Genomic DNA, 24,804 nt, shown 5'->3' with positions numbered 1-24,804 from the left:
GGAATAAAATGACAGGACTGCAAAGAGTAGAGTTACAATTTAAATCTTTTTCCAAAATTCATGGACAAAATGATCTCACTGCTGGAAGAATCCAGGTTAGTGCTTTATGAACACAGATGTAGAATAATTCAGTTATGCAGACAAGCTTGGCTGCAAATTCCTTACCATCAAGCTATAAAACAAGATTCAAACTGACATATTCTATGAACACATATGCCATTTATTTTTTTCTCCATTGGTGATTTATAAAACTTACTGCCCCAAGAAAAAAGAGGAATTTGATGCCAATGAGCAAACTTAGGCAAACAGGCTGAAAGCATGCTTTTACCTCTCCTATAAGAATTAAGGGTAAGTGGTGAGTGAATAGGGAAGTGAGAAAGAAGTAAACAAACTGTTACCAGAAAGTTTTTGAAGATAAATACTGGTAACGTTGGCAGAGTTGAATTCACTTTTACTTAACAGAGCTTTCAAACATTAGAAGAATCACCATCAGTACTCTTTTTTTTTTCTCTAATAAAAAAACCTCTCCACAAAAAAAGCGCAGATCACTAGAAGGAACAATAACCATACAAATAAGACCACAACTGGGAGATTTAGAAAACTTCCTGACCAAAGTGTGTGCAAGAAAGTACCCCAGGTTTCAAAACCATGGGGGAATACCAGTGTGACTGGTCACCTTCCTCCACGAAGACCAACTTTTGATGATGGCATCATTTACGAATGACCTGAGCTGACCAGGAAACAGATGGGCCATAAAAGAGAGAAAATGAGTAAGTTCCAAAAAGGATGAAATTGAAACCACCCTTTACAAAGAGTATATAAAAAAAATACATTGGAATTAACAGATACAGTGGTCTCTGGTGTACGCATTTCTAATGCTCTCATCCAAATCGATTTGGAGAGGCAACGATCTTGGAGTTCTGGGAGAAAACCAATGTATTTCATCATATTTAAAATTAGATCTGTATGCTTTATAAGTGTTTTGTTTGAATCATCTCTTTTGCTTTAAATTTATAGAGAATGGCCCAGTAAATTTTTGATTTTGTTACTATATGTATTCATTACTATACACATACACATCTTTAATATAAGTGCATTTTAACAATTTAACAATCCCATTACAGAATGAATAGTACATTCACAGACTCTGTCCTCTGAAACAACCAATTTCAACCAAATCAAAATAGGTCTGGTATTGCTAATGGTCCGCACACATGCTATTTCAACAATATGTCTGGGAGGAAATTCTTGACAATAGTTTCCCCACTAACAGATTTGGCAGATAAAAAAGCAACACTCAAATCAAGGTAGTTGAGAGCAAAAGAGGTCTGTTAACAATAGTAAAATTCCTTTGCTTCTTGGGAGTAGATGACACATAATGAGTAGTTCTGCTTACAAATAGACCACAACATACACTGATTAATGGGAAGTGTAGCTACAGGGGTTTCTACCTTAGGAAGTTCTCATAATGAGTCATTAGCTAGTCCAAACCACATGGGGATTAATTGTCCTGCAGAATGAGGAGTGTTTCTTGGGGAGGGGCTTTCCACTCTCATCTGCCGGAAGGAATGGCAACTCTGACTTTAGCAAAGGCAAGAGGGGATGAGGGAGGCTTGCAAGCTGACCAGTTTTGCCCAGGCTGTAGGCCAGGCCTGAAGGAGGAAGAGGGGCAGTGGGGAGAAATGTGCTGGGAAATTCTGTCTCCATGTGGTCATGCCACAAATATATTTTGAGCACCCACTATGTGCCAGATACTATTCTAGGCCAGGTAGACCATGTAGACCCCGCTGTGAACAAAGCAAAGCAAAAATCCTTTTCCCACAGAGCTGAGATTCTAGGAACGGGGAGGTCTTTAATAAAAAAGTCAAATATATAGCATGTTGAATAATAATAGGAAGTGCTGGGATAAAAGTAAGACTGAGAACGGGCAGAGAGATTGCCGGATGGGGGCCGAGGGGGTGTTATATGAGAAAAGACCTCACGGAGGAGATGAGAGATCTGAGGAAGGTAGAATATATTTTGATCAAGGAGCAAGGCTGAAAATGGCATTAGCTTCCCGAATCAATCCACAAAGCCTGTTTCGCTCACACCATAGCTGGACTCTCCTATCTCTTCTGAATTCAGAAGAGATTGTGAGTTCAAATAAGCCTAAAGGATATAGAGTTACAGCACGACTGGAATAAAAGATCTGGATTCAAGTCTCTCTCTCTCTCTACTGTCTGCACTGTGTGATAAGAGTCTAGACAGGGTAATATAAACCTCCAGGCCTCACGTTTCTGTGTTATTAAAATGGAGGTGGGGTAAAGACAGAGGCAGGGGTAAGAGAGATGGTAGGAGGGACAAGACTACTTTGTCATGTTACGCTGTGTCTGTGACTTAGAGAAGAACTTCTGAAATATACATATTCATAATAAGAGTCCCTTATGCACACGCTTTCCTTTTCTGGTCTTTAACGGACACTATCCCTGCAACCCCTTTCTCTCTTGCAAACCTTTTAGACTCAAGTAAGATTTCTCTGAAAAGAGAATACACGACAAGGAGAACATTTCTCCTGGGTGATATTCTACATATGTCTCCCTAGGAATTTTGCAGCTTGCTATGTTCCAATACCACAAGGTATCGCATCTTGCCAAAATATGCAGCAGGATAAAGTTGAAATATGTGCTAATTAAAATCAATACACTTGAGGTCAGCTCTGGAGAAAACTAATAAGCCCAAATGGTGTTAAGAAAGCATCTTGGGTAATTAAGAGAGAAACCATAAAGTGGGTATGAAATGGAGTCATAGCGCTAGTGTGAAAAGCTATTTTCCTGACAAGGTTTATTAACACCTTGCACCTCTCAGATTTAATACTCTGTAAATTTGATGTGCATAACACTTTCTTCTGTTCAGCAGGCCCACTGGCTTTGCACATGTGAAGGCTTCTGAAAATATCACTGTAGACAGAAAAAAACGTAAGTCACAACAATGGGAACAAATTCAAAAGAGTTCAGCGACTGCAGTCAAATGGGGTCAATTTATGGCTTGACCTCAGTAGCCAAGAGGTTTCCATCAGTAGCTGAAAACCATGATCTTTGATTCTGTGCTATGAACTCCTTGGATAAAGCCATAGAGAGCAAGCTCAGCACATCAAGCAAACCACTGCACTCAGCCATGGGCTAATCAAGTGTCTTAATCTGTGCTGGGTATTTGTTAATATTTATGGAATTGGAAAAAAAAAGAGTTTCTGTCCCTTAGTCAAAAACAAATCAACATATGTCTAAGACTAAGAACTTAAATTATGCTAATGATGATGACAGTAGTAGCAGATAGATGGTAGTTAGGGACTTTGCCTGGCACTATAAAGACAACAGCTCATTAAATTCTCACGTCGAAGTTTGAAGAAGGCCCTAGTATTTTCACTTTATTGATAATAAAACAGATTTGTAGAGATTAAGAAATGTGTCCAACATATTATCAGCTTATATTAAAATAAAATCACATTTTTTTAGTATGAAAAAATGTAATTCAACAGGGTGAGAATGGCCATCAAATAAGCTAGTGCAATTCGGCTTTCTTCACATCAGTGCCTTGAGCAAGGAAGGTATGAGTCCTTCTCTCTTCTGTACTGGTTGGCCCAGGCTTGAAGTACTGATTTTAGTTCTAGAGACCATCTTTACTGGACCAGGACACACATGAGCAGTATCATCCAGATCGTAAATAATACGGGGAAAGGACTCAGAACTCATCAGAGGAGGAATGAGAGTGGCAAGAGAGTTAACTGAATTTAAAAACGCTGAGCTTTCAAGCAGAAAAGCTCAACCCAATGGATAGAAGGTGGAGAGAAACTTGGCAGAGGTCATTCTGAGATGTGATGTGTTCTTGGTCATTACCAATATTCAAGTAGGTGCCAGAAAACCATCACCAGGAGCCTGAGGAAGAAATTCATGCACTGGCCAGAGAGGCTGGGCTGCATGGCCCTTCATGTGCGCGGCAGGCAGAAGAAGGACACCCCCTGTACTCCCAAAAGATGTCCAGGTCCGAATCCTGGGAACCTGTGAACATGTTACCTTACACAGCAAAAGGGACTTTGTGGCTATGATTAATTAAGTAAGGATCTTGAGATGGGGAGATTTTCTTGGATTATCAGGATCGGTTCAATATAATTACAAGGCGGGAGAGGGAGGCAGGAGGGCCAGAATCAGAGAAAAGGATGTGATGAGGAAAGCAGACATTGGAATGATGTGGGGCCGTGAGCCAATGAGTGCGGGCAGTCTCTAGAAGCTGGATAAGGCAAGGAACTGAATTTTCTCTTAGAGTCATCAGAAAAAATGCAGCCCCGTTGATAGGGCTTGCTTTTAGCCCAGTAAGACCTGTATACGTTTTTGATCTCCAGAACTGGAAGATAGTATTCTTGTGGTGTTTTCAGCCATCCCATCTGTAGTGATCTGTAACAGCAGCTTTAAGAAGCTAATACAATATGCCATCCATACCCAAGATTCTATCACTTCATGATACGTTCATGAGTGGGGGGAGGGACAGGGACAGACCACAGGTAACTGGAAATCAAAGCAGACCACAGAAAGGAAACATTTATGGGTGGGCTGAAACTGAACTTTGGAGTTCTCACATAGAGTGCACTTCTGTGAAATGTTTTCTCTGCTTTTTTTTCTGTTATTCTCATTTTTGTTTTGCTTTATTTTAGGAGAGTATTATGAGATATTGAACTTTTTGGGGGCATAGCTTTTTAATTTTTGCTTATGCTTCTTAAGCAAACAATGGCAAACGCTACAATGGCACCCATGATAGGCTGGCCAGAACAGTGTTGTGTCAAGACAGGAGTAGGGATGGGCATTGGCTCTCTGATGTCCATCACACTCCAGGATGAGGCACAGACTTCTGGGGAAAGTCCTACACCCTTGAGTAATGGGGCCTGTAACTTCAACATTTTGGAGGCACGAGCCCCTCCCCCATTCTGATTTTGGGCTGAAATCCCACCTCATCATAACATGGAAGATCTTTAGCCTCCACCTCTCTCGGATCACTGCGGTATTCATTGGTTGAAAGACCATGACCCCCTCCCCTAGCATGACCGTGGGGTTCAGGTCTCAGCCAAGTGGTTGCACGTATATGACGTGGAGGCCCAGTGACTTGGACTTGAGGGGTGGTGAGATTTGATTTAGGATGTATTTTTAAGGAAGATCAAATCATATCATACTGGCTCCCACCTGCTTTCACCCACAGGCGGCTTATCTCAGGCAATTCCATCTGCTGATATGCATGTCTCTGTCAGTGACTGATAAAGAATAATAATATACTTAAAAGAAAAAAACTGCATATCTTCTTAAACATGAGACAAACATATGTACATTTCTCTTACCCTAGCCTGTAAATCATTATCTAGTCAACTTTGACCACAGAGAAATTTGACTTATGTGAACCATCACCTAACAACCAAAGAAAAAAGAGGCTTGCTCTGAATGACGCTTGAAGAATAAACTTAAGTAAATCTTGAGAACACTGTCAAAGCTACTTCCACGGGCAGCCACATGAAACATGGGCTCTGCTGACTGTTTTCAGCGTGAGCCTCTAGACTCCAAATCTCAACCCCTCCCTCCTCCAACACTCCACAACTTTTACTTCATTCCTTTCAGGGTTAGGAGCTTCACAGGCCTCCTAGGAAAGACTGACTGAATGTACCGGAAGGAATTAATTAGGGGTTTCCTAAGAAAGAATGACAGTTTGACCAGTTGATACATGGGAACAAGCCTCCAAGGGAACAGGGGACAAATGGAGAAGATAAAGTAGGGAGGCAATGATTAAAGCAAAGAGCATTTTGCCTAGAAAGAACCCTAAAGTCAGAATAAGAATGGACCTTCAAGGTGGGAGAGGGCTCAGCCTGACCTCCCATGACATTCCGGACATATCAGCCAGCTTTGCTCCAAAATGTCTGGTGGATGGAAACTTCGTGCTTCCCGATATTTAGTACGGTCTGTTAAGACATTTAGAGGCAGGCTGTCCAATACCGTAACCACATGTGGCAAGGGAGTACCTGAAATGGGACTTGGCTGAAAAGAGACGTGCTGTAAATGGACAACACTCCCCATCCTTCAAGGATGGAGGTGAAAAAAGAGCGTGTACAATAACTCATTAAGAATTTTTTACATGAATTATCTACTGAAATGATACCATTTTGGATGTAGTGGGTTAAATAAAATACATTATTAAAATTAATCTCAACTCTTTCTTCTCACTCTTTTGAAAGTGGCCACTAGAAAAGTTAAAATTACATTTGTGCTCTCATTACATTTCTACCGGAGAGTATGGATTGAAATATTTTTGTTGCCCTCCCCATCATGGGTTCAGAGAGCAGACGATGGAACTTTTGGCAGAGTTATGTGGTTTGTAGGTAGCAGTGATGGAGCTTCACACAAAGTGACTTATCCTCTTTGAAAATTAGGCACTCTAAGAAACAAAGTGCTGGATGACTGACCCTTAACAACAGGGAAGGGTCATGGTAGCTGGAAAGCATGTGGCCAGATCACCTCCTCACACTAGGTGACATCTCAGACACGTGCCCCTACAGCTGCCAGACCAAGGGGAGAGTTTCTGTTTCTGTGTTTTTCCCATTCCAAAAAGAGTCTGGCACAGATTACATGCTATGATGCTCAACAGGAGTTTTGTGTGTGGTCCTGTCAGTGTCAAGACCACCGATAACTCCTTCTACAGGGACGTGGCAGCTGTGTTGATGAACCTGTCCCCTTGGTCCAAGCACGACCCTCACCTGTCCCGACCCCTATCAGAACACAAATCAACTCTGAAGGATGAGTCTAGAAAGTGAAAAGAAAATAAAAAACCATGCCAGCAGACGGTCAGGGCAACACTGGCCTCAGAAATGTTGTGCCCATACATTTTCTCATTGAAGAATTCCGCTCAAGTTTTCATTAGAGCCACCAGTGAGAATTAACTGACAAGTCAACATTCTGAAAATAAAGGGAAACAGAACAATGAAAGTATGTTTGCCAACGGAAAAAAATTCCACTGAGTTTTAAAGTTGCTTTCAGCTGTTTATGTAAATACACATGTCTTTCCCTTCTTCCTCTAATTTGGAAGATTAAGAAGCCACACAAGAAAAAGGAGAAGAGAAAAAGAAGCAAGAGCTTTAAAATAATCTCTTGGCATCCCCGGCACTGCGGACTTGTGTCCGGGAGGACTGATTTCCTGGGCAGGGCGAACCTCGCCACTATAATGTGGTGCAGCGGGGTGGGGAGGGGGGGGATGACAGATGCAAGCCTTCTTCCACACAAAGTTCATTTCCATCATTAAAGCCAGACAGAAGTGGCATGAGAACAGCACATCCCAGACAATTATTCAGCTGGTGAAGTGTCATGTGGCTTTATGTTTTTCCACTTCTCAATGATACTGCCCTGAGACCAAGCTGAGGAATTCTTCCAGCAGCTGTCTGCATTCTGTTTGGAAATATGTTTTTTATATTAGATTTGCCCATCAGTTTGCTTCCCAGTGGCATGAAATTTTTTCTTTTTTTGTTACAAAGGAAATACCAGTTATTTATAGCAACTGAAGGAAATAATGAAGGGGTGCGAGAGTCGCTGAGTAACAGGCCACCAAGTAAACAGTTCTATAAACAGTCATTTTCAACAACAGTAGCATTAGATGCTCAGGCAGAGCGGGCACCCAAGTCAGGTCAGGTCATCTCAGGAAATTTCTAGGCTCTCCCTGAGCCCTCCCTGCACAAACAGATTTGCATAAAAAGATCCCGAGATGCTGCAACAGGGCAATGCTGGTCACTTTCTGCATCCCATTAGGTCTTTATCCGCAGCGGTCTTACCATCCCTCCCACACCTGTGCGGGGAGCCTTGTCAGATGCAACTTCCCGCGCTTGCTTTCACACACGGGATTTAAACAGAGATTTACATGATCTCGTTTCTAAAAATACTGTTCACAATTTCAGAGTATTTCAGTTGGTCTACTTTTCTCTTGGTTGTAGAGGGAGGGATGTGGGGCACTGAGAAATGCTACTACCTGGCATTTACTTGAACAGTGTGATTCTCATGAACTGCCACCTTCCCCACTTAGAAACAGTCACTTTTTTTGAGTCCTTTTAGGTTGCGAAAAGAGATGTGAATAGATCTCAAACAGAACTAGGAAGGGTGTAGAAATACATATGGTATTTGCATATGGCTGCTTATTTACATATACATATCTTGGATAGAAAAATCCTCCAAGAAGGGTGAACTGCTGCTCAATAATTATTCTTATCAAAACCTGTAAGGATTTCCCCTAAGTGACTTCACCAACATTTTCCATCAAAGGGTAAAATATTTTCTGGATCCTACCCCAGTTTCCCTTCTTATCATGGTCATAAAGAAAGCAGCATGGCCCTCCAAGTTACCCACCTATTATAATCAAAATGTAAAGATATTTTTAAGACACTTTTGCTTATTTATTATCATATACTCATTTCCTTCTTTAGCATGGTCCATTTGAACTCTTCAAACCTGACAATTTGGAAAATTTCTCAAGTGTCAAAAATAGACATAATACCCATATGTCATCAACCTTTGGTTCATCCCAAGTCACTTACCAGGCATAATAATATTAGAAAAACCCAACTTCCTCGTTATAGACACTCCGTGAGAAAATACTGATGAGTATTCTCTTCTGATTTGTTCAATATCTCCATGTAATAGCTGTAGGGAAACTGCTAAACCTAAAATAAATGAGAGATACCAGAGTAAAAAATAGAAGGACAGAAATAGCATGAATGGAAATCTGAACTTGCTTCAACAAGCCAACAACTATAATAGCATTGTTTTAAATGAAAGGTTACTATGCAGACAAAAATCCAAACAATCTATAGGAATAGTTTCTAGAAAACATTTTTCCAACTTGACTGAGTGTTCCCGTGTTTAAGGAGGTTCATAGCAAGTGAACAAAACTTGAGCAGAACACTAAAAAGAGGAAGTCTGGTTTCTAGCCCCTACACCCTCTTCTCCAGCCCCTCCCCCGCCAGACGGAGATGTCCCTGCACAGACATTCATGCCAGCAACGGTCGATGGCTACCTGGCCCTAGAGTTCCTTGAACTCTATTAGACCTATGAATACTTACTAAACACCATAAAGGTAGACAGAAATATAAAGTCATATAATAATTCAAGGATTTTAGGGATATTCTTAGACATTTTCTTAAGACTTATGCAAAAGGGGCACCTGGCTGGGTTAAGTGTCCATTCTTGGTTTTGGCTCAGGTCGTGATCTCAGGGTTGTGGCATTGAGCCCTGTGTAGGGCTCCATGCTCGGCTTGGGATTTTCTCGCTCTCTCTCTCTCTCTCTCTCTCTCTGCCCTTCCTCCTGCTCATGCACGCCCTCTCTTGTCTCTCAGATAAATAAATAAATAAATCAAAACTTAAGTAACAAAGGTGATTATAACAAAACCAAGATTCTATTAATACTATGTGCATTAGAAACTCCTAATGGCATTATTTTCTACTGAGAAGAATTTAGCAGGATACAGGCCATTTTGACAAATAGGAGGGTATTTAGTAAAATTATCTTTTTTTTAACCCCAATTATAGTGACATTACTAGAGTGTACATTTTTCCTATCTTTCCCCCCCAAATCTCAGGCAAGAACTGCAGAAAGGAAATTAATGCCATCTTGTGACTATGCTTGTATATTTCTGAGATGCTACTTCTCTTTCTGCTTTTTAATTCCCTCTTGTTTTTCTTCTATTATTTAAACAAGAAAGAACAACAACAACAAAAAGGAACGGAAAAAAGTCCATTACTTACATTAGCGATAGAAAATGAAGCCGATCAAAGCGGACTTATTTTTAAAACTTCCAGTCATCATTAAACTGAACTCAATTTTTTTTCTTATTTATTTTATTTGTTTTTAATTTAAATTTTAGGTGGTTAACATACAGTGCAATATTGGTTTCTGGAGTAGAATTCAGGGGTTCATCACTTACATATAACACCCAGGGCTCATCACAACTGCCCTACTTAATCCCCATCACTCATCTAGCCCATCCCCCACCCCCCCACCCCCCCCACCTCCATCAACCTTCAGTTTGTTCTCTATCATTAAGAGTCTTTTCTGGCTTGTTTCCCTCTCTCCTTTTTTTCTTTTTCCCCTTCCCATATGTTCATCTGTTTTCTTTCTTAAACTCCACACATGAGCAAGATCACGGTATTTGTCTTTCTCTGACTTATTTCACTCAGCATAATACGCTCTAGCTCCATCCATGTCATTGCAAATGGCAAGATTTCATTCTCTTTGATGGCTGAGGAATATTCATTGTGTATCAATATACAACATCTTCTTTACCCATTTATCAGTCAATGGACATTTGGGGTCTTTCCATAGTTTGGGTATTATTGATAATGCTGCTATAAACATCGGGTGCATGCATTCCTTCGAATCTGTATTTCTGTACCCTTTGAGTAAATACCTAGTATGAACTCAATTTTAAAATGTATTTGGATGGTGGACTCAAGAGGATGATAAATCTTTGCTCCAAAGATTCTCAATCTATATCATTACTTACCATATGAAAGTTATCATTCCCCATTCATAATTTATTGTACTACAATGCTATCTCAAACATGAACCATAAGAATGACAACAATCATGCTTGAATAAAAAAGAAATGCAAAGATTATTTAACACACATCTACATAAGGATCTTCCTTTCATTCTCCCTCAACAGTATGAACAAACAACAACAAAAACAGTGTCTTGTTTGTTTGCTTGGTTTTCAATGAAGTGGTTAAAACATCAGGAAAATTTGTTTGAAAAAAAAAAAAAGAAGCAATAGGCTCAGAGAGAAGGTGGAGCCTTTCCTGGGGCTCAAATCTGACCTAGATGGGGCATACCCAAAGGTCAAAGACTAAAGAAGTGAAGGACAGGACAGGACTGCATCATTATGTCCTCATACTTTTTGGTGTGTGGGTCCAAGAGAATTTAGGTTAGGTTAAATCTGGCAAGTACTCAGGAACTTTAATTAAATGTTCAGTCCATTTTTACCTACCTATCCTTCATCCCCCTCCCTGCCGCCACTCCATTTGAGTTGGGTGACTGAAGGCAACAGAATGGAGGTGCATCTGTCCCCCGATACCCACAAGGAATGACAGAGGGGAGTATGGGTGGTCTGGATGGTTTGACGGTGAAACAGTCAATGCAGCTTTGGGATACTTTTATGCGGTGCTATTGGTTCCTTTTAAAACCCAGAAGCAGGAGGATGAAGACAAACTAACATGTGTTATAATCCATCTGTCCCAGCAGCTATTTCTTCCTGACTCACGCTCTCCCACTACCCCCACCTCATTACTGGTGTTTCTGTTCTCTTCCCACTTCTGTCCTTTTGCCTTCAAAATACTCACCCACACCATCACCATCACCATTAACATCATCAGGAGCTGATATTTGTAGAATAGCTTCGTGTGCCAGACACGCTACATAAGAACAGTCCCTCCTGCTGGGAAGAACACTGTTCAAATCTGGGGTACCAGAAACAATGCTTTCAAATAGAGAATCAGATGGATTTAACAAAATTCATGAGGTCCTGTAAATTCTTTTGCAAGTGAAGATCAATTTACTAGGACTTCTCGTCAAAGGATCTGATCAGAGACACTGGCAACATTATGTAGCATGTGTAAAGGAAGAAAAGAACTGAAAAGTAAATGAAAAGCAAAGACATCATGCTATTAGGGGTAGGAGCTGGAAGAAGGTAAAGTGACTAGTATTCTGGTTTTGCCCTATCGGAGCCAGAATTCATTTACCCATTAGTGATTTTTTTTTTTTTTTAAACGTAAGCTGAATACCTAACGAAGGATAAGATAATGAAAAAAGAAAAGCATTCAGTCAGAGACAGTGCTTAAGAAAATCCAAGATAGAAAAATAATATGTTAGGGAAGGATATATGTAAACACGAAAAGAGAAATACATCAATGTACTCTAAACAGTAAGTGCCATAGAGATTAGAGAATGCAAAACGATAGAGAGGACCCAATTAGGGGAAAACAGGGAGGAGCCAGCTAGTAGATAAGTGAAGGAAATGAGGAAATGACAGGGGGATATCAGACAACATACTATTGAGGGGGGGAACATTGCATTTAAGAGTTGAATGTATCCTAAAATTTGGTTAGCAGGTTCGGCAGTTTTCATTCTGGAGGTTTTGAAGATATAGATTAAAGCCCTAGGTGTAATGATTTCATTTGTCTTGCTGAGTGATACCAATTTGGAGGAGAGGAAAAGGTACTGCCATTTTGAGGTAACTCAATTTCTTCAAACTAAAGAGCTCACAGATAGTCAAGAATTGGAAAGGCCAACTGAACTGAGGGCTTCACCACAGTTTACTTGGCTCTTCCTAAATTATCAACTCAGTTTCCATTTAAAAAAAAATAGAAAAAGAAAGAAAGAAAAAGAAAAACCTCCCACAACTCTCAACATGCAACATTCAAGAGTGGTGTACTTTTTCTTTTCTTTTTTTTTTGAAGATTTTATTTATTTATTTGACAGAGAGAGACAAAGCGAGAGAGGGAACATAAGCAGGGGAGTGGGAGAGGGAGAAGCAGGCTTCCCGCAGAGCAGGGAGCCCGATGCGGGACTCGATCCCAGGACCCTGGGATCATGACCTGAGCCGAAGGCAGATGCTTAAAGACTGAGCCACCCAGGCGCCCCAAGAGTGGTGTACTTTCAAATAAAACAAAGAAAAAACATGATATAGTGTGAGTCCACAGGCACTAACCCACAAAGAGCCATTGTAATACTACTTATTTTTCAATCAAGGAAACTCCTGATCCTATTTTTATTGTGGCCCTTAATTACCATGACAAAAACCAACACGTTGAGTAAAACAGTCACCAGAACAAGAAATAATGCATTAAGATGGGGAAACTACTCATCACTACAAAGGAGAGACTCATCAAACACTTACCCATTCCAATTAACTGAGGATTAGCCCTATCCTTTCAGGAATGGTCATTTATGACACAGGGTATGTTCACAGAGCAGTATTTTTGTTTCTATTCCTTTCCTTGTCAGCCGACTTCTCTGTCCTCACCTTACCTGCTATCTCTGGGGCTGGGACTTCTAACTAAAATTTTATGTGTTGTACACCTGAAACTAATATAATGTGGTATATCAACTATACTCAAAAAGTGTTTAATTTAAAAAAATAAAATTTTATTTTTACACTGAGGGAATTTGAAAGTTCAGGGAAGATTTTTTTTGGAAAAAAACAGGAATTTATGACAACCAATAAGCTGAAGAATTAGGTTAGATTTTTAATTTCACAAAATATATCAATCATGTTTTACAATCACTTTTTCTCAGTCCTTAATCTAAGGACCAAAAATGAAACTGCTAAGGGAGAACTGTTCCTCTTTTTAAAAGAAGCAATCATTAAACTGAACATTTTTATCTGCCTAGATGTTTAAGAGCCAATTACAATGATTTCATATCTAGCTTTAAACAAAGCATAGACATTAATTAATCTAGAGACTGTCACAAAGTAATGTATTTTTCACGATGAAGCTCCACCTACAGAGCAATAGTATAGGAAAGAAAGGCTTCGTATCTGTTAAATCAAATATGGTTGATTATTTGGTAGTTTCAATTTCATAGGAACTGAAGTTAACTCACTCCATAAGATGGCTCCTCTTAAATTCATGAAATTCTGCACTTTTATATAAAAAATACCAAGCACAGCATGATTTATAAGTAGCAGGAAAAATTAATTTTAGACTAGATCAGCCATTTTGCCACCAATGAACCAAATAAGATGTAGCTGTGAATGTACAGCAATGCAGAAATAAAAAATAACAAAAATATTTGATAAATACATGTTGTGATGAAGTGTGCACGTTAAGTGCACGTTAAGAAGTATAACATACAGCTTCACGACCCTATCAAATGTTAACTTCTCTGTGTGCCCTGGTTTCCACATCTGTAAAATCAAGATAATAATGATACCAACTCCATAAAACACTTTGGGTGGGTGACATCTAGCACAAAGGAAGGGTTCAACGGTGTTGACTGCTATTACTACAACTACCACTGCCCCTACTATTATTATATAATATCATTGTTCCTGTTCTTATTCCTCCCTACCATGAATATCAACAAATTACCTTCCATCAAAAAAATGTTCAACAATATTCCTTTCAATAGGCACGCCCACTTACCACCAGATTAAGCCAAGTATTGCAAATCTCCTGGATATTTGAACGATAAAGTTCTAGGAGGCTGTGGAGGCAAATCTGTCTATCATGAGCAATACTCAATTACTGGAGATTTGACAAAGATATAAGTGATAAATATAAGTAGGCAATGTGCACAAACAGACATATGTGAAGATGGGAAAATTCCTAATTGCACAGGGGAAGCCAGAAAAATAAACAGGACTCATGGAGGCCATAATTAATTACTCTTATTCTAAACAAAACAATAAGTCACTGGAGAATTTTAAATAAAGGAAACACAATCCAATTTGTGTTTTATGAAAGTTTTCTTAGTGTTACCTGGCAAATGGGACTGGCTAGATAAAGAGTGGAACTGATGAGCACAATTAAAGGATACGAGAGATATGAAGGCAGGAAATAATGGAGGCCATGTTGATACGGTTACAACAGAGATGGGAAAAAGTGGTAAAAAAGCTACATATAGGCATACAAGAAGTCATGTCTTTACGGAATATTAGATGTGGGGGAATGAAGGAAAACAAGGAATCATGGAAGTCTCGTGAGTGTCTGACCTGAGAAACTGCAGAAAATGTGGCTGTGTACTGAGTTTAGTTAAGAAAACAAAGAAGAAACAGCCATCTATACTGCCTTTTATAGATGCATAATTGACCTTTAGTGGTGTTATTTTAGTTTTTTGTAAGATTTTATTTATTCATCAGAGGGAGGGAGAGAGAGAGCATAAGAAGGGGGAGTGACAGGCAGAGGGAGAAGCAGGCTCCCTGCTGAGCAGACAGCCCGCTGTGGGACTCAATCTCAGGACCCTGGGATCATGACCTGAACCGAAGGCAGACGCTTAACCAACTGAGCAACCCAGGCGTCCCTAGTTGTGTTATTTTTCATAAGGATTTAAATTATGGTCTGGGTCACCTGCTTTCAGCCTAAAGAACTTTAGTACTTCTTGCAAAGCAGATTTGTTAGCAAAAAATTCTTTGTTTTTTGCTTGTCTTTATTTTGCCTAGAATTTTGAAAGATAGTTTTTTTTTTTTTTTTTTTTTTTTTGCTGGATAGAAGATTCTTGATTGACACTTTGGTGGGGTTTTTTTTTGTTTTTTGTTTTTTAAAACGTTCAGCACCTTGATTATGTCATCACAGCCTTCTGACCTCCACTCTATTTTATGAGAAGTCAGGTAGTTATTTCCTGGGGGTTCCCCTGTGTATGATGAGTAATTTTTCTCTTGCTGCTTTAAAAATTCTTTGACTTTCAGCATTTTTACTATGATGTGTTTGGGTATGGATCTCTTCCTGCTTACCATACTTGAAGTCACTGGGCTCCTTGGATGTACAGATTAATGTTTTCCATCAAATTTGGGAAGTTTTCTGCCAGTATGTCTCCAAATATTTTTCCTACTCTTTTCTTTCTCTCCTCTCCTTCTGGTACTCCCGTTTTGTATATGTTGGTTCACTTGATGGTACATTTTTCTGAGGTTCTGTTCATTTTTCCTCATTCTTTAAAAAAAAAAAAAAAAAAAAACAGGGGCGCCTGGGTGGTGCAGTCGTTAAGCGTCTGCCTTCGGCTCAGGTCATGATCCCAGGGTCCTGGGATCGAGCCCCGCATCGGTCTCCCTGCTCGGCGGGAAGCCTGCTTCTCCCTCTCCCACTCCCCCTGCTTGTGTTCTCTCCTCGCTATGTCTCTCTTTGTCAAATAAATAAATAAAATCTTTAAAAAACAAAACAAAACAAACAAACAAACAAACAAAACCACTTTTCCAAAGTCTCCACTTTCAACAATTCCCACAGGCTTAAATTTCCCCATACTCTGTTTTGAATAAAGTCATTTCCTTTCAGGACAGCTTTTGAATTTTCTCTCCTTATGAACTGCCTCTCCTCCCCCCCACCCCCACCCCCGGGACATATCTTTGATCCACTGCTCCAGAGCTGGAGGTGGATACAGTGGTCCATTCTTTAGAGTGACACATCTGCCTCATGGGCAAGGTACTAGGCTGGGGCAGTAATCTCTGGTTTTTTCAATTGCCTCTCTTTGTGTGGCACCTCCATCCAATGAGCAAGCTGGGGCAAGGGCAATCGATGCTCCAATATTCCTGGCCTGCTGCATCTCAGGGAGAGCCACTGTCCTATGAGTGTGGGTAGGGTAGAAGAAGGGAGACCCCCTACCTCTCAGCCACTATTGCCAGAAATGTAGCCTCTGCAACTCAGAGCTAAGGGAGATGAAAAATGCTGGGAGTCTTTACCTCTTAAATCAGACATGGTATCCCATGACTGAGAGCTCAGGGAAGAAGGAGTCCCACCTTCTTGGTCACATGTGCCTGCAAAAGAATATCCATCATACGGAGCAGGGGCAGGTGGGAAGGAGCAAGTGGGCTGCGGCACAGGAGTCACCAGCTCTCTCTACTCTTATCAAGATTTAGTCTGACTCTTGAATAAGTATCTCTTTATATGCTGTATGCTCTTAGAAAAATGTTCAGATCTTATTTAAGTATACGATCTTTACCAGTTATAGCTCTTTCAGTTTGGAGTGTATCTATGCAGCTTCTCAGGCTGCTCTTCTGCAGTAAAACTCTAAAAACACTATTTCCTTCTCTTTTTTTTAAAGATTTATTTATTTTAGAGAGAGAGCAGGTGGGGGAAGGGCAGAGGGACAGAATCTTCAAGCAGAATCTCTGCTGAGTACGGAGACTGACGTGGGGCTCAATCTCATGAGCCATGAGATCATGACCTGAGCCAAAACCAAGAGTTGGACACTTAACTGACCGAGCCACCCAGGTACCCCTAAAAACACTATTTCCTGAGAGTATTTGCATACTTTGTGTTTGGGAGGTAGGGGCTAAGCGTAAAACATAATTGCTAGGACTTCTAAACTTGAAGTACAAAATCACTAACATCATGAGGTAGCAGCAAAACTTGCAAAAGATGGTATTATTAGATTCTTTCATAAAATCATCTTCAGTAAAATGTGCTTTTAAAATAAATACACTAGAAGCATTTATCTAATATGGGTCCAACTCAAAGCCAGAGAGAACTTTCAGGAGTAGATCCTGGCTGCATCAAGTAGTAAAACCCTGGTGGGATTAAGGGAGGTATATATGAAGAGATGTCAGAGACAGGATCTCATAGAGGAGGAAAGAAAGGAAGCCAAATGTCTAGCAGGAGCACTGTCAAGTGAGATAGCACTGTTGGAAAATGAGTCAATGAAGCAAAAGTCAGAAGTACTAGGAAGACACTAGAGCGTCAAAATGAGCCAGATTAGATAAAGAACTAAAATGGAAGCTGTGACACCACTAGAAACCTACTGAATGGTTAATTACATGATGGAGAGGCCTAGTTGCTTAAATCCTCTGTCCAACAGGACCAGATGACCCAAACGACAACTGTCCTTTAACACTGTCTCCATCTTGAAAGAAAATCTAGACACTATATTATTAATGTTGCCAATGCTCAAATTTGGGGATGTATCTCTTCTTTCAGATGTACTTTCAAAGCCAACTTATAGAAAGAAAAAAAGAAAAGAAAAAGAAAAAAAGATAAAGTAAAAGAAAGTCACTCTCCTTTCTTAATAGTCACACCTCTATTTCTGACTTTCAAACAGTATTATTCACTTTGTGAATGTGCCTATTGCTGACTGTTTCTTTAAATCACCTTAACTAGTAGGGGAAATGTGATTTTGACACCACTGAGGATAATCAAAGGGTCTGACTCTAGGTTTACCTTCTGAAGATCATTTTCCTGAGATTTCTGAATAGGTAACCCTATCGACTGGGATGCCTATGGCCTATCATGTAGAAGGTATGATAAGTATGTGCAAATACTCTTGTAATTATAACTTCTAGTCCACAGATCTGCTATTTCAAAGTTCTGGGAAGACTTTAATGCTTTCTTTAAAGAAGTGGTTAGCCGATGGCTAAGAGTTACAGCAAAAATAAGATTGAAGGAATACATAAGTTATGGAACATCAAGCTAAAAGAAGAGACATCTGAAACTGTTTACTTTCAGTGAGTCGTAACCAGAAAAGAAATTTACTGACCAGAAATGAGGGATGGAGTGGGGCCCACTGGCATCTAGCGGAAGCTGTAATTGTAGGAGTAGATGAGACCATTCAGAGGAAATTCACATTTCCTCCTTAACAGAGGAGAATTTTCACCTTAAAATGTCCCTATTATGATTTTGGATATCAGCATTCCAATGGTTTACATAAGGATTCTGTCAAGGTTAGAAAGGTGTTTGTTTTTTACTGGTATATAATAATAGTCATTATTATTGATTTGTAATTTTTTCAAAACACAAAGCACATAGTAAGCCACTGGCTGAAAACTATTTTTTAAAAATGTACAGAGAACATACCGTATGTGAGTATAACTTAACATCTAATTATTTTAATTAATTCAAATACTTGCTTTTATAACCTGCAAATTTTTTCTATATGCCAAATCTTCCAAACAGTACTGCTAATAATTAGCTAAATTAGCAAAATATAAGTAATTTGGAGGAAAAAATCAAGCTCTAATCACTACTTCCATTAGTTTATAATTTGTTTTTTTTAAATACTGCATGAAGCTTTAAAAATACCTTAAAGCATAGTTTAATACTATATTTGAAACTCTTTTTTCCTCACTGTCATTAAAAGAGAATGGTTTAGATTAAAGGAAAATTAAAAGATATTACAACTGCATGTGATAGAGCCTGGGTTTCTTTTGTTATAAAGCACATTGAGAAACCTGTCGAAATATGAGTAAGATCTATAGATATGAGCATTTCATCAATGTTAATGTCCTGATTTTGATCATTGTACTTTGGTTATGTTGCCATGTTCTGAAATAAGCAGAGGTAGAGAGGAATCATGCCTGCAATTTGTTCTCAAACAGTTCAGGGGGAAAAATGTATGTGCTGTGTGTGTGATATATGTATATATATTTGTGTGTGTGTGTGTGTATTGTATGTATATTGTATATATATACATACACATATATATAAACATTAGAAGCACTGAAGCAACCTTAAGAATTACACCAATTCAGTAATGCTATAAATGATTATAGAGAGAGAAAGAGCACAAGTGAGTATGGAGAGAAGGATAAAGCAAACGTAGTAAAATGTTAACCTTTGAGAAATTAGGAATTCTGTGTACTACCCATGCAACTGTTCTGGACGTAAATTTAGTTGAAAACAAAAAGCTTTAAAAGAATAAAAAAGATAGCATGGTTTAATAGTTAGGGAATTTCAAAAGTAAGCAAAAAGGTCACATCCCACCTTTCTAGCCAAGAGATGGTGCCAGTAAGTACCAGCTTCTTTTAACAATATTAGAAAGCAAAGTTTCTAAATGCAATGTTTAAAAATCAGGAGCATTGATACAATCCTCAAGAATTCTAGCAGTCCAATAGTACGGAATTAAATGACTGCACTGCACTGTAAGGGCAGGATGTTCAACCCCAAAATGCAATCTAACCATCAAAAGCCTCCTTTCACCTCAGCCAAAGAAAGAACACTGTTCACTTCCTGTATGGAGTTAAACTGTTCTCCCTGCATCCATGGGCTCCTCATCTAGGTAATTCCTTTGAATTTTCTGCGGGGGTTAAAACGTACGGTTGGTAGGAATGCAACCGTGTATGCTCATCTTGCGAAGGCAAGGAAAGATTGCAGAAATTGACCTGATTAGTCAATATGATTTCTTCTAGCTGTAAACTACATGTGCAAACTGCAAGAAATAGGATTTCATAAATACACAGATAATATGAAAAGATTTTGATGCTTCTCTCAGGACATACTGAACCAGAGCCAATGATTTTTACACAATTTACTTTAAGTCATAGAAGTGAATTTGCTTCAGTAAATCACACTGGCTCAGTCTTAGTTCACATTCCTAGCATTCAACTGTTAATGTCTATTGGAGGTGACGTTTATAATAACCATTTGCTCAACAAACCTAAGCCAGGCTCATGTCATGAATATTTTTAGAATTTCAAATTCTTACAATATTACTTTTAGATTTTAAAATTCCCACAGAGCACAACTGTGGAAATCTCGAATTACTCAACCTAGCTAAATCTAACCGGAGAGATATGTTAATTCAATTATTATTTTTTTAATCTTTAAAAGTTAAATGGATCACTTGCAATTTTCTCCCAGTTTCTAAACTCAAAGGTAGTGGTTAATGTACCTTTGCAACATAAGTTTTAGGTTAGAGGCGGGAAAAAATCCAGTTAACTAGACAAATCCCTCATCTATTAAACAGACAAAATTACAACTCCAAGAGATAGGAAGACATCAATGAAGCATAAAGGACCTGGAAATTAGCTGGTAGAATTTGTTCCCAAAACTAATTCAAATTTATTCTTTTTTTTTTCATTTTTTAAGTATCAGTGACCAAGGAATAGTGGGAGGAAAGCAGGAAAAAACAGTACTTTGTTGAATGAACTCAATTCTCTTGAAAACATCCAACTGCACTGCTTCCATTTAATCAACAATCCCATGGTTCAAGGAGAAAACAATGGAAGTCAACAGATCTAACTACTGTGATAGTTTGAACATTAGGCACCCCAATTTCCAACTTCCATTTTGTGTACCCTTGCTTTCCCCACTGTTTTGTTTTTAAGGATTTTAAGTAACCTCTATACCCAAAGTGGGGCTCCACCTCATGAGCCCGAGATCAAGAGTTACACGCTCTTCTAAGCCAGCTAGGCACCCCACTTCCCCCACTATTTTTAAGTAAGGCATTAGAGGGCCTCCCTCCCAATAATAAAGCCAAATAGCTCCTGACTATCTCTCTTCTGTTCTTACAAGTGCCTTTCTACAAGAAGGAGAATAGATCAAGGTGACATAGAACAATGATCCACCAAGACTGACGGGTAGAAACGTCAGTGGAAAAACCAGAATGGAAAGCAGACAGATGCTGGCAGCGGGCAGCTGGCTGAGGCTCAGGCTGAAACGGAGAAGTATGGAGAGGGGTGGTCATAAGAACAGGAAAACAGGCAGGGCTCTGCAGCAGAAGCCAAATATAAAGAACATATAAGCTGGCTGCCTAGGAATCAAAGTATCGCAGTAGGCAGCAAAATGGAGGATGGATTCTGCCAAAAGTGAAATCTTTCATGCAGGGCTCTACAGTACGATGGCTCCTTTCACTCTTTCCAAAGAGGCAGCAAGTAGTTTTTCATTTCAGTATGATGGCGGTAAACAGACCAGGGAGCACTCAGGGAATAAGGTGGTTTAGATGTCACTTACTGGTAGTCTCACTCAGAGTTCTAGCAAGGATAAGCAGTCCATAGGTCAATAAAACTGACAAAGCACATGGAATATGGGGAGCATGTCTATAAGCACCGAGAACTTCCTAAGGAAATAGAATGTGCTGCCCTTCCTTCCTGGAGTTAATCTATGTAATCACAATGACAACAATTAAATCAAAAAGATCTAGGAAGGGATATTAGCAATCAAATCAGGAAAGACAAGATGGAAGACACGAAGTAGGAAGGCCCGGTTCAATGATCTAACCTATCAATAATCCAACGGTGTCATTCTCAAAGTCTTCATTAAGGATGTCAAGTCAGGATCCACTATCAGAAAATGAAACTGACTTAAGAAAGGGGTAGAATATTCTAGATGATGGCTCCAAAGAGAGTAAACAATAATAGCTAACAGTGAATAGATACTTATATGTATCAAGTGCTGTACTACACACTTTGCATATGCTCCACTCCCCCCGCCCCGATAACACTTAGAAGATTGTATTACTATTATCCCAGTAAAACTGATTCAAACCTAGGACATCCTATTTCCACAGGCAAAGCTCTTAGAGGCTATAATCTCTATAAGATGACTCTCATCTATAAGCAGAAAGAAATGTGTACTTTGGCTTTACTGGAACCTTGACCTCATAGGATATAGAATCTGTTATGTTAGGAATCTGTCTGGAGGTATACATCACAGCCTATCACTGAGACCTTCACTGTGATTCAAGAGGCAACTGGGAATCACATCAGAGTCTGGACAATGATACATTCAAACAATCCAAGAACAGAGGAATTTTGTTCTGCAAGAGGAATAATGGAAAGAGGACTTCGGAGGCAATAAGGAGTTGGGGAAAAAAATCGATTGGAGCAGGCAAACACATGCTGCTTAGTCAAGACTGCATCTGTGATGATAAGGAGAGAAGGCAATGCATGAGAAAAATCACAAGGTCAGGGTTAGTTTTACATTTGTTTATTCACATAGGAGCCAAATTAGGAATAGTGGGACTCCTGGGGAGAGGCATGAAAAAAACTTTTTTTTTTTTCTTAAAGATTATTTATGAGAGAGAGAGAGCACTCGTGCATGAGTGAGCACGTGAGGGAGGGAGGTGCAGGGGGAGAGAGAATCTCAAGCAGACTCTCCGCACTGAGCAAGGAGCCCAACATGCGGTTTGATCTCATGATCCTACGATCATGACCTAAGATGAAATCAAGAGTTGGATGCTTAACTGACTGAGCCACCTAGGCGCCCTTGAAAAAAACCTTTAAATCAAGTCGAGGGCAGCACTATCTAATAGAAATACAATTGGAGCTACCAAGGAAATTAAAAATTTTCTAGTAGCCATGCTAAAAAAGTAAAAAGAAACAAAATTAATTTTAGTAACATATTTTATTTGACCCATTATCTCCACAATGTTGTCTTTCAACATGTAATCAATACAAAATTAATGGGATATTTTACATTTTCTTTAAAGTACCAAGTTTTTGAAATCCAGTATACATTTTATAATTATAGCACACCTCGATTCCAGTGCTGTAAGCCTCCTAGCTGGTGCTCAAGTGGCTAGTGCCCGACGAACTGGACAGCAAGAGTTAGAGGGTAATTAATGATAAAAAATAGTCCATGATATCATGAATTCCTGAAAGGTTTTGAACAAAACTAACCAGGATTTAGCTAGAAGTCTACCAACGAATATGGCAAGATTAGTGTTAAAAAAGTGGTATCTCTGCCATCTTACCGAGGGCACATTTAAATTAAATCCTTTGGTCCATACACTAGTGCTATTTTCATTCTTCCACAGAAAAAGTGAAGACAAGTCTACATCCCAGTTTCTAAAGTATCTTATCACTTCTGGGACGCCTGGGTGGCTCAGCGGGGAGTCTGCTTCTCTCTCTGCCTCTGCCTGATGCTCCCCCTGCTTGCGCTCTCTCTCAAATAAATAAAATCTTTTTAAGAAAATAAAGTATTTTATCCCTTCACGTTGTATTCTACTACTACCATCTCTTCCCGATCCTTTAGGGATTCTGCCCTCAACTGCTCCAAGTCTCTTGTTTATTTAGTGGCAGCTGGAGGACTTCGTGTGGATTATTTAAAACCCAAGTTCCCTCCCCAACTCTTGGGAAAGGGAGGAGAAACTGACCTCACCACTCATTACAACCTGAATGCTGCCACATGTGTGACTTGTGGATGCTTAGGGCTCTCAGTGAACCACAAAAGTTTCTGTCTGCAGTTACTTTTTCTTTGTGGGTCAGTTTGGCCTAGTAAGATGGGCACAGGTCTGAAAAGAAGGTGGTTTGAGTTTACACTCTTGTTCTGCTGGATTACCAGGCAGGTTGGACTAGAACATAAATATCTACACTCAGGTGACTTTAAAAATTACTCTTAAAAAACAACGCATTCAGTTCAAATAGATTAAAATTTGAAGTTTTTTTTTGTGTGTGTGTGTCAATGAAACCACACAGCTACATAGTTTATTTTGCTTCAATATGGGTTTGGAGGGGGGACGGGGAGCAAAGAATAGTCACCCAGTTTCGTCCGCTGATCAAACTCAAAGATGTCACTATACATGCTATATAATGCAATATCTATGAAGTTACCAGGTTAAGAATATGTACCACATATCATATGATGCTATATATTTCAGTTCCCTTAACAAGTGTGCCTACATTTTTCTGTATGCGACTCTGCAGTCAACATCATTCATCTTCCTAGTCAGTTTCAACACATGAACCTCTATGTATGTTCCCAGTATATAGCACTGCTCCCAGCTACAGGCAGTGAAGCATGTTTTTCTTGGACCTCACTGATGGATTTCTGTCCATCAAACCTACTCCACACAACAGTCAGGAACCCAAACATATTTGTCATTTGGGTTTTAGTAACTGGAAACAATTTAGAGGCCTCACAACTTGGTATTATTGAACAAATTCAGATACTCTGCCTTGTTTCAAACTGGAACAGAAGACATTTTTTAAAAAGAGTTATAGCTACAAGCCTGTCGTAACACAGGGAGACGTACCAGATTGTTCGCTGCACATACTTAAAGTTACGAAGCAAATGCAGAGAAAAACAAAGGGCAGTTCATCTCCTTCTTACACAGATATGTAAAATAAAAGGACTGAAATGAAAAGTAGAGGGAGAGTCAGCCAGCCCCACACACTCACCTGCGTTGGAGCCCGTCAAATTGTAACGTGCATTCAGTTTCTTGATGATGTTCTCATGGATTTGGTACCACTCACTCTCTGTGTTACACCTATGAAAACATCAACACTCTGTTAAGCTTTGATAATGGATGAGATCAAACAATGACCTTAATAGCACACCTGCCCTTTCTGGAATAACCACCATACTGTACTTCCTTAAATCTCCTTGGGAACTCCCCCAA

The 24,804-nt window shown here is 39.4% G+C and overlaps 1 protein-coding gene across 7 annotated transcripts in view; it reads right to left on the bottom strand.

Annotated features, from left to right (window-relative positions):
- DOCK4 (dedicator of cytokinesis 4) overlaps positions 1-24,804 on the bottom strand; it is a 422,159-nt gene that overhangs the window by 158,017 nt on the left and 239,338 nt on the right. For 4 of the 7 annotated variants that reach the window (XM_064575038.1, XM_064575039.1, XM_064575040.1 and 1 more), the window contains exons 12-14: positions 24,584-24,672; positions 16,436-16,510; positions 8,585-8,710 (exon numbers count right to left, since the gene is read on the bottom strand). In XM_064575038.1, the coding sequence (XP_064431108.1) occupies positions 8,585-8,710; positions 16,436-16,510; positions 24,584-24,672 (290 nt within the window). The remainder of the gene's footprint in view (positions 1-8,584; positions 8,711-16,435; positions 16,511-24,583; positions 24,673-24,804) is intronic. The other 3 variants (XM_045864391.3, XM_045864392.3, XM_045864395.3) reach the window with 2 other exon arrangements.

The sequence above is a fragment of the Mirounga angustirostris genome, unplaced genomic scaffold (assembly GCF_029215605.1).
Source record: "Mirounga angustirostris isolate CCGP_5_RB_7025 unplaced genomic scaffold, mMirAng1.0.hap1 SCAF_12, whole genome shotgun sequence".
NCBI lineage: Eukaryota > Metazoa > Chordata > Mammalia > Carnivora > Phocidae > Mirounga > Mirounga angustirostris.
The sequence above is the reverse complement of the archived record's forward strand: the minus strand, read 5'-3'. Positions and strand labels throughout refer to the sequence as shown.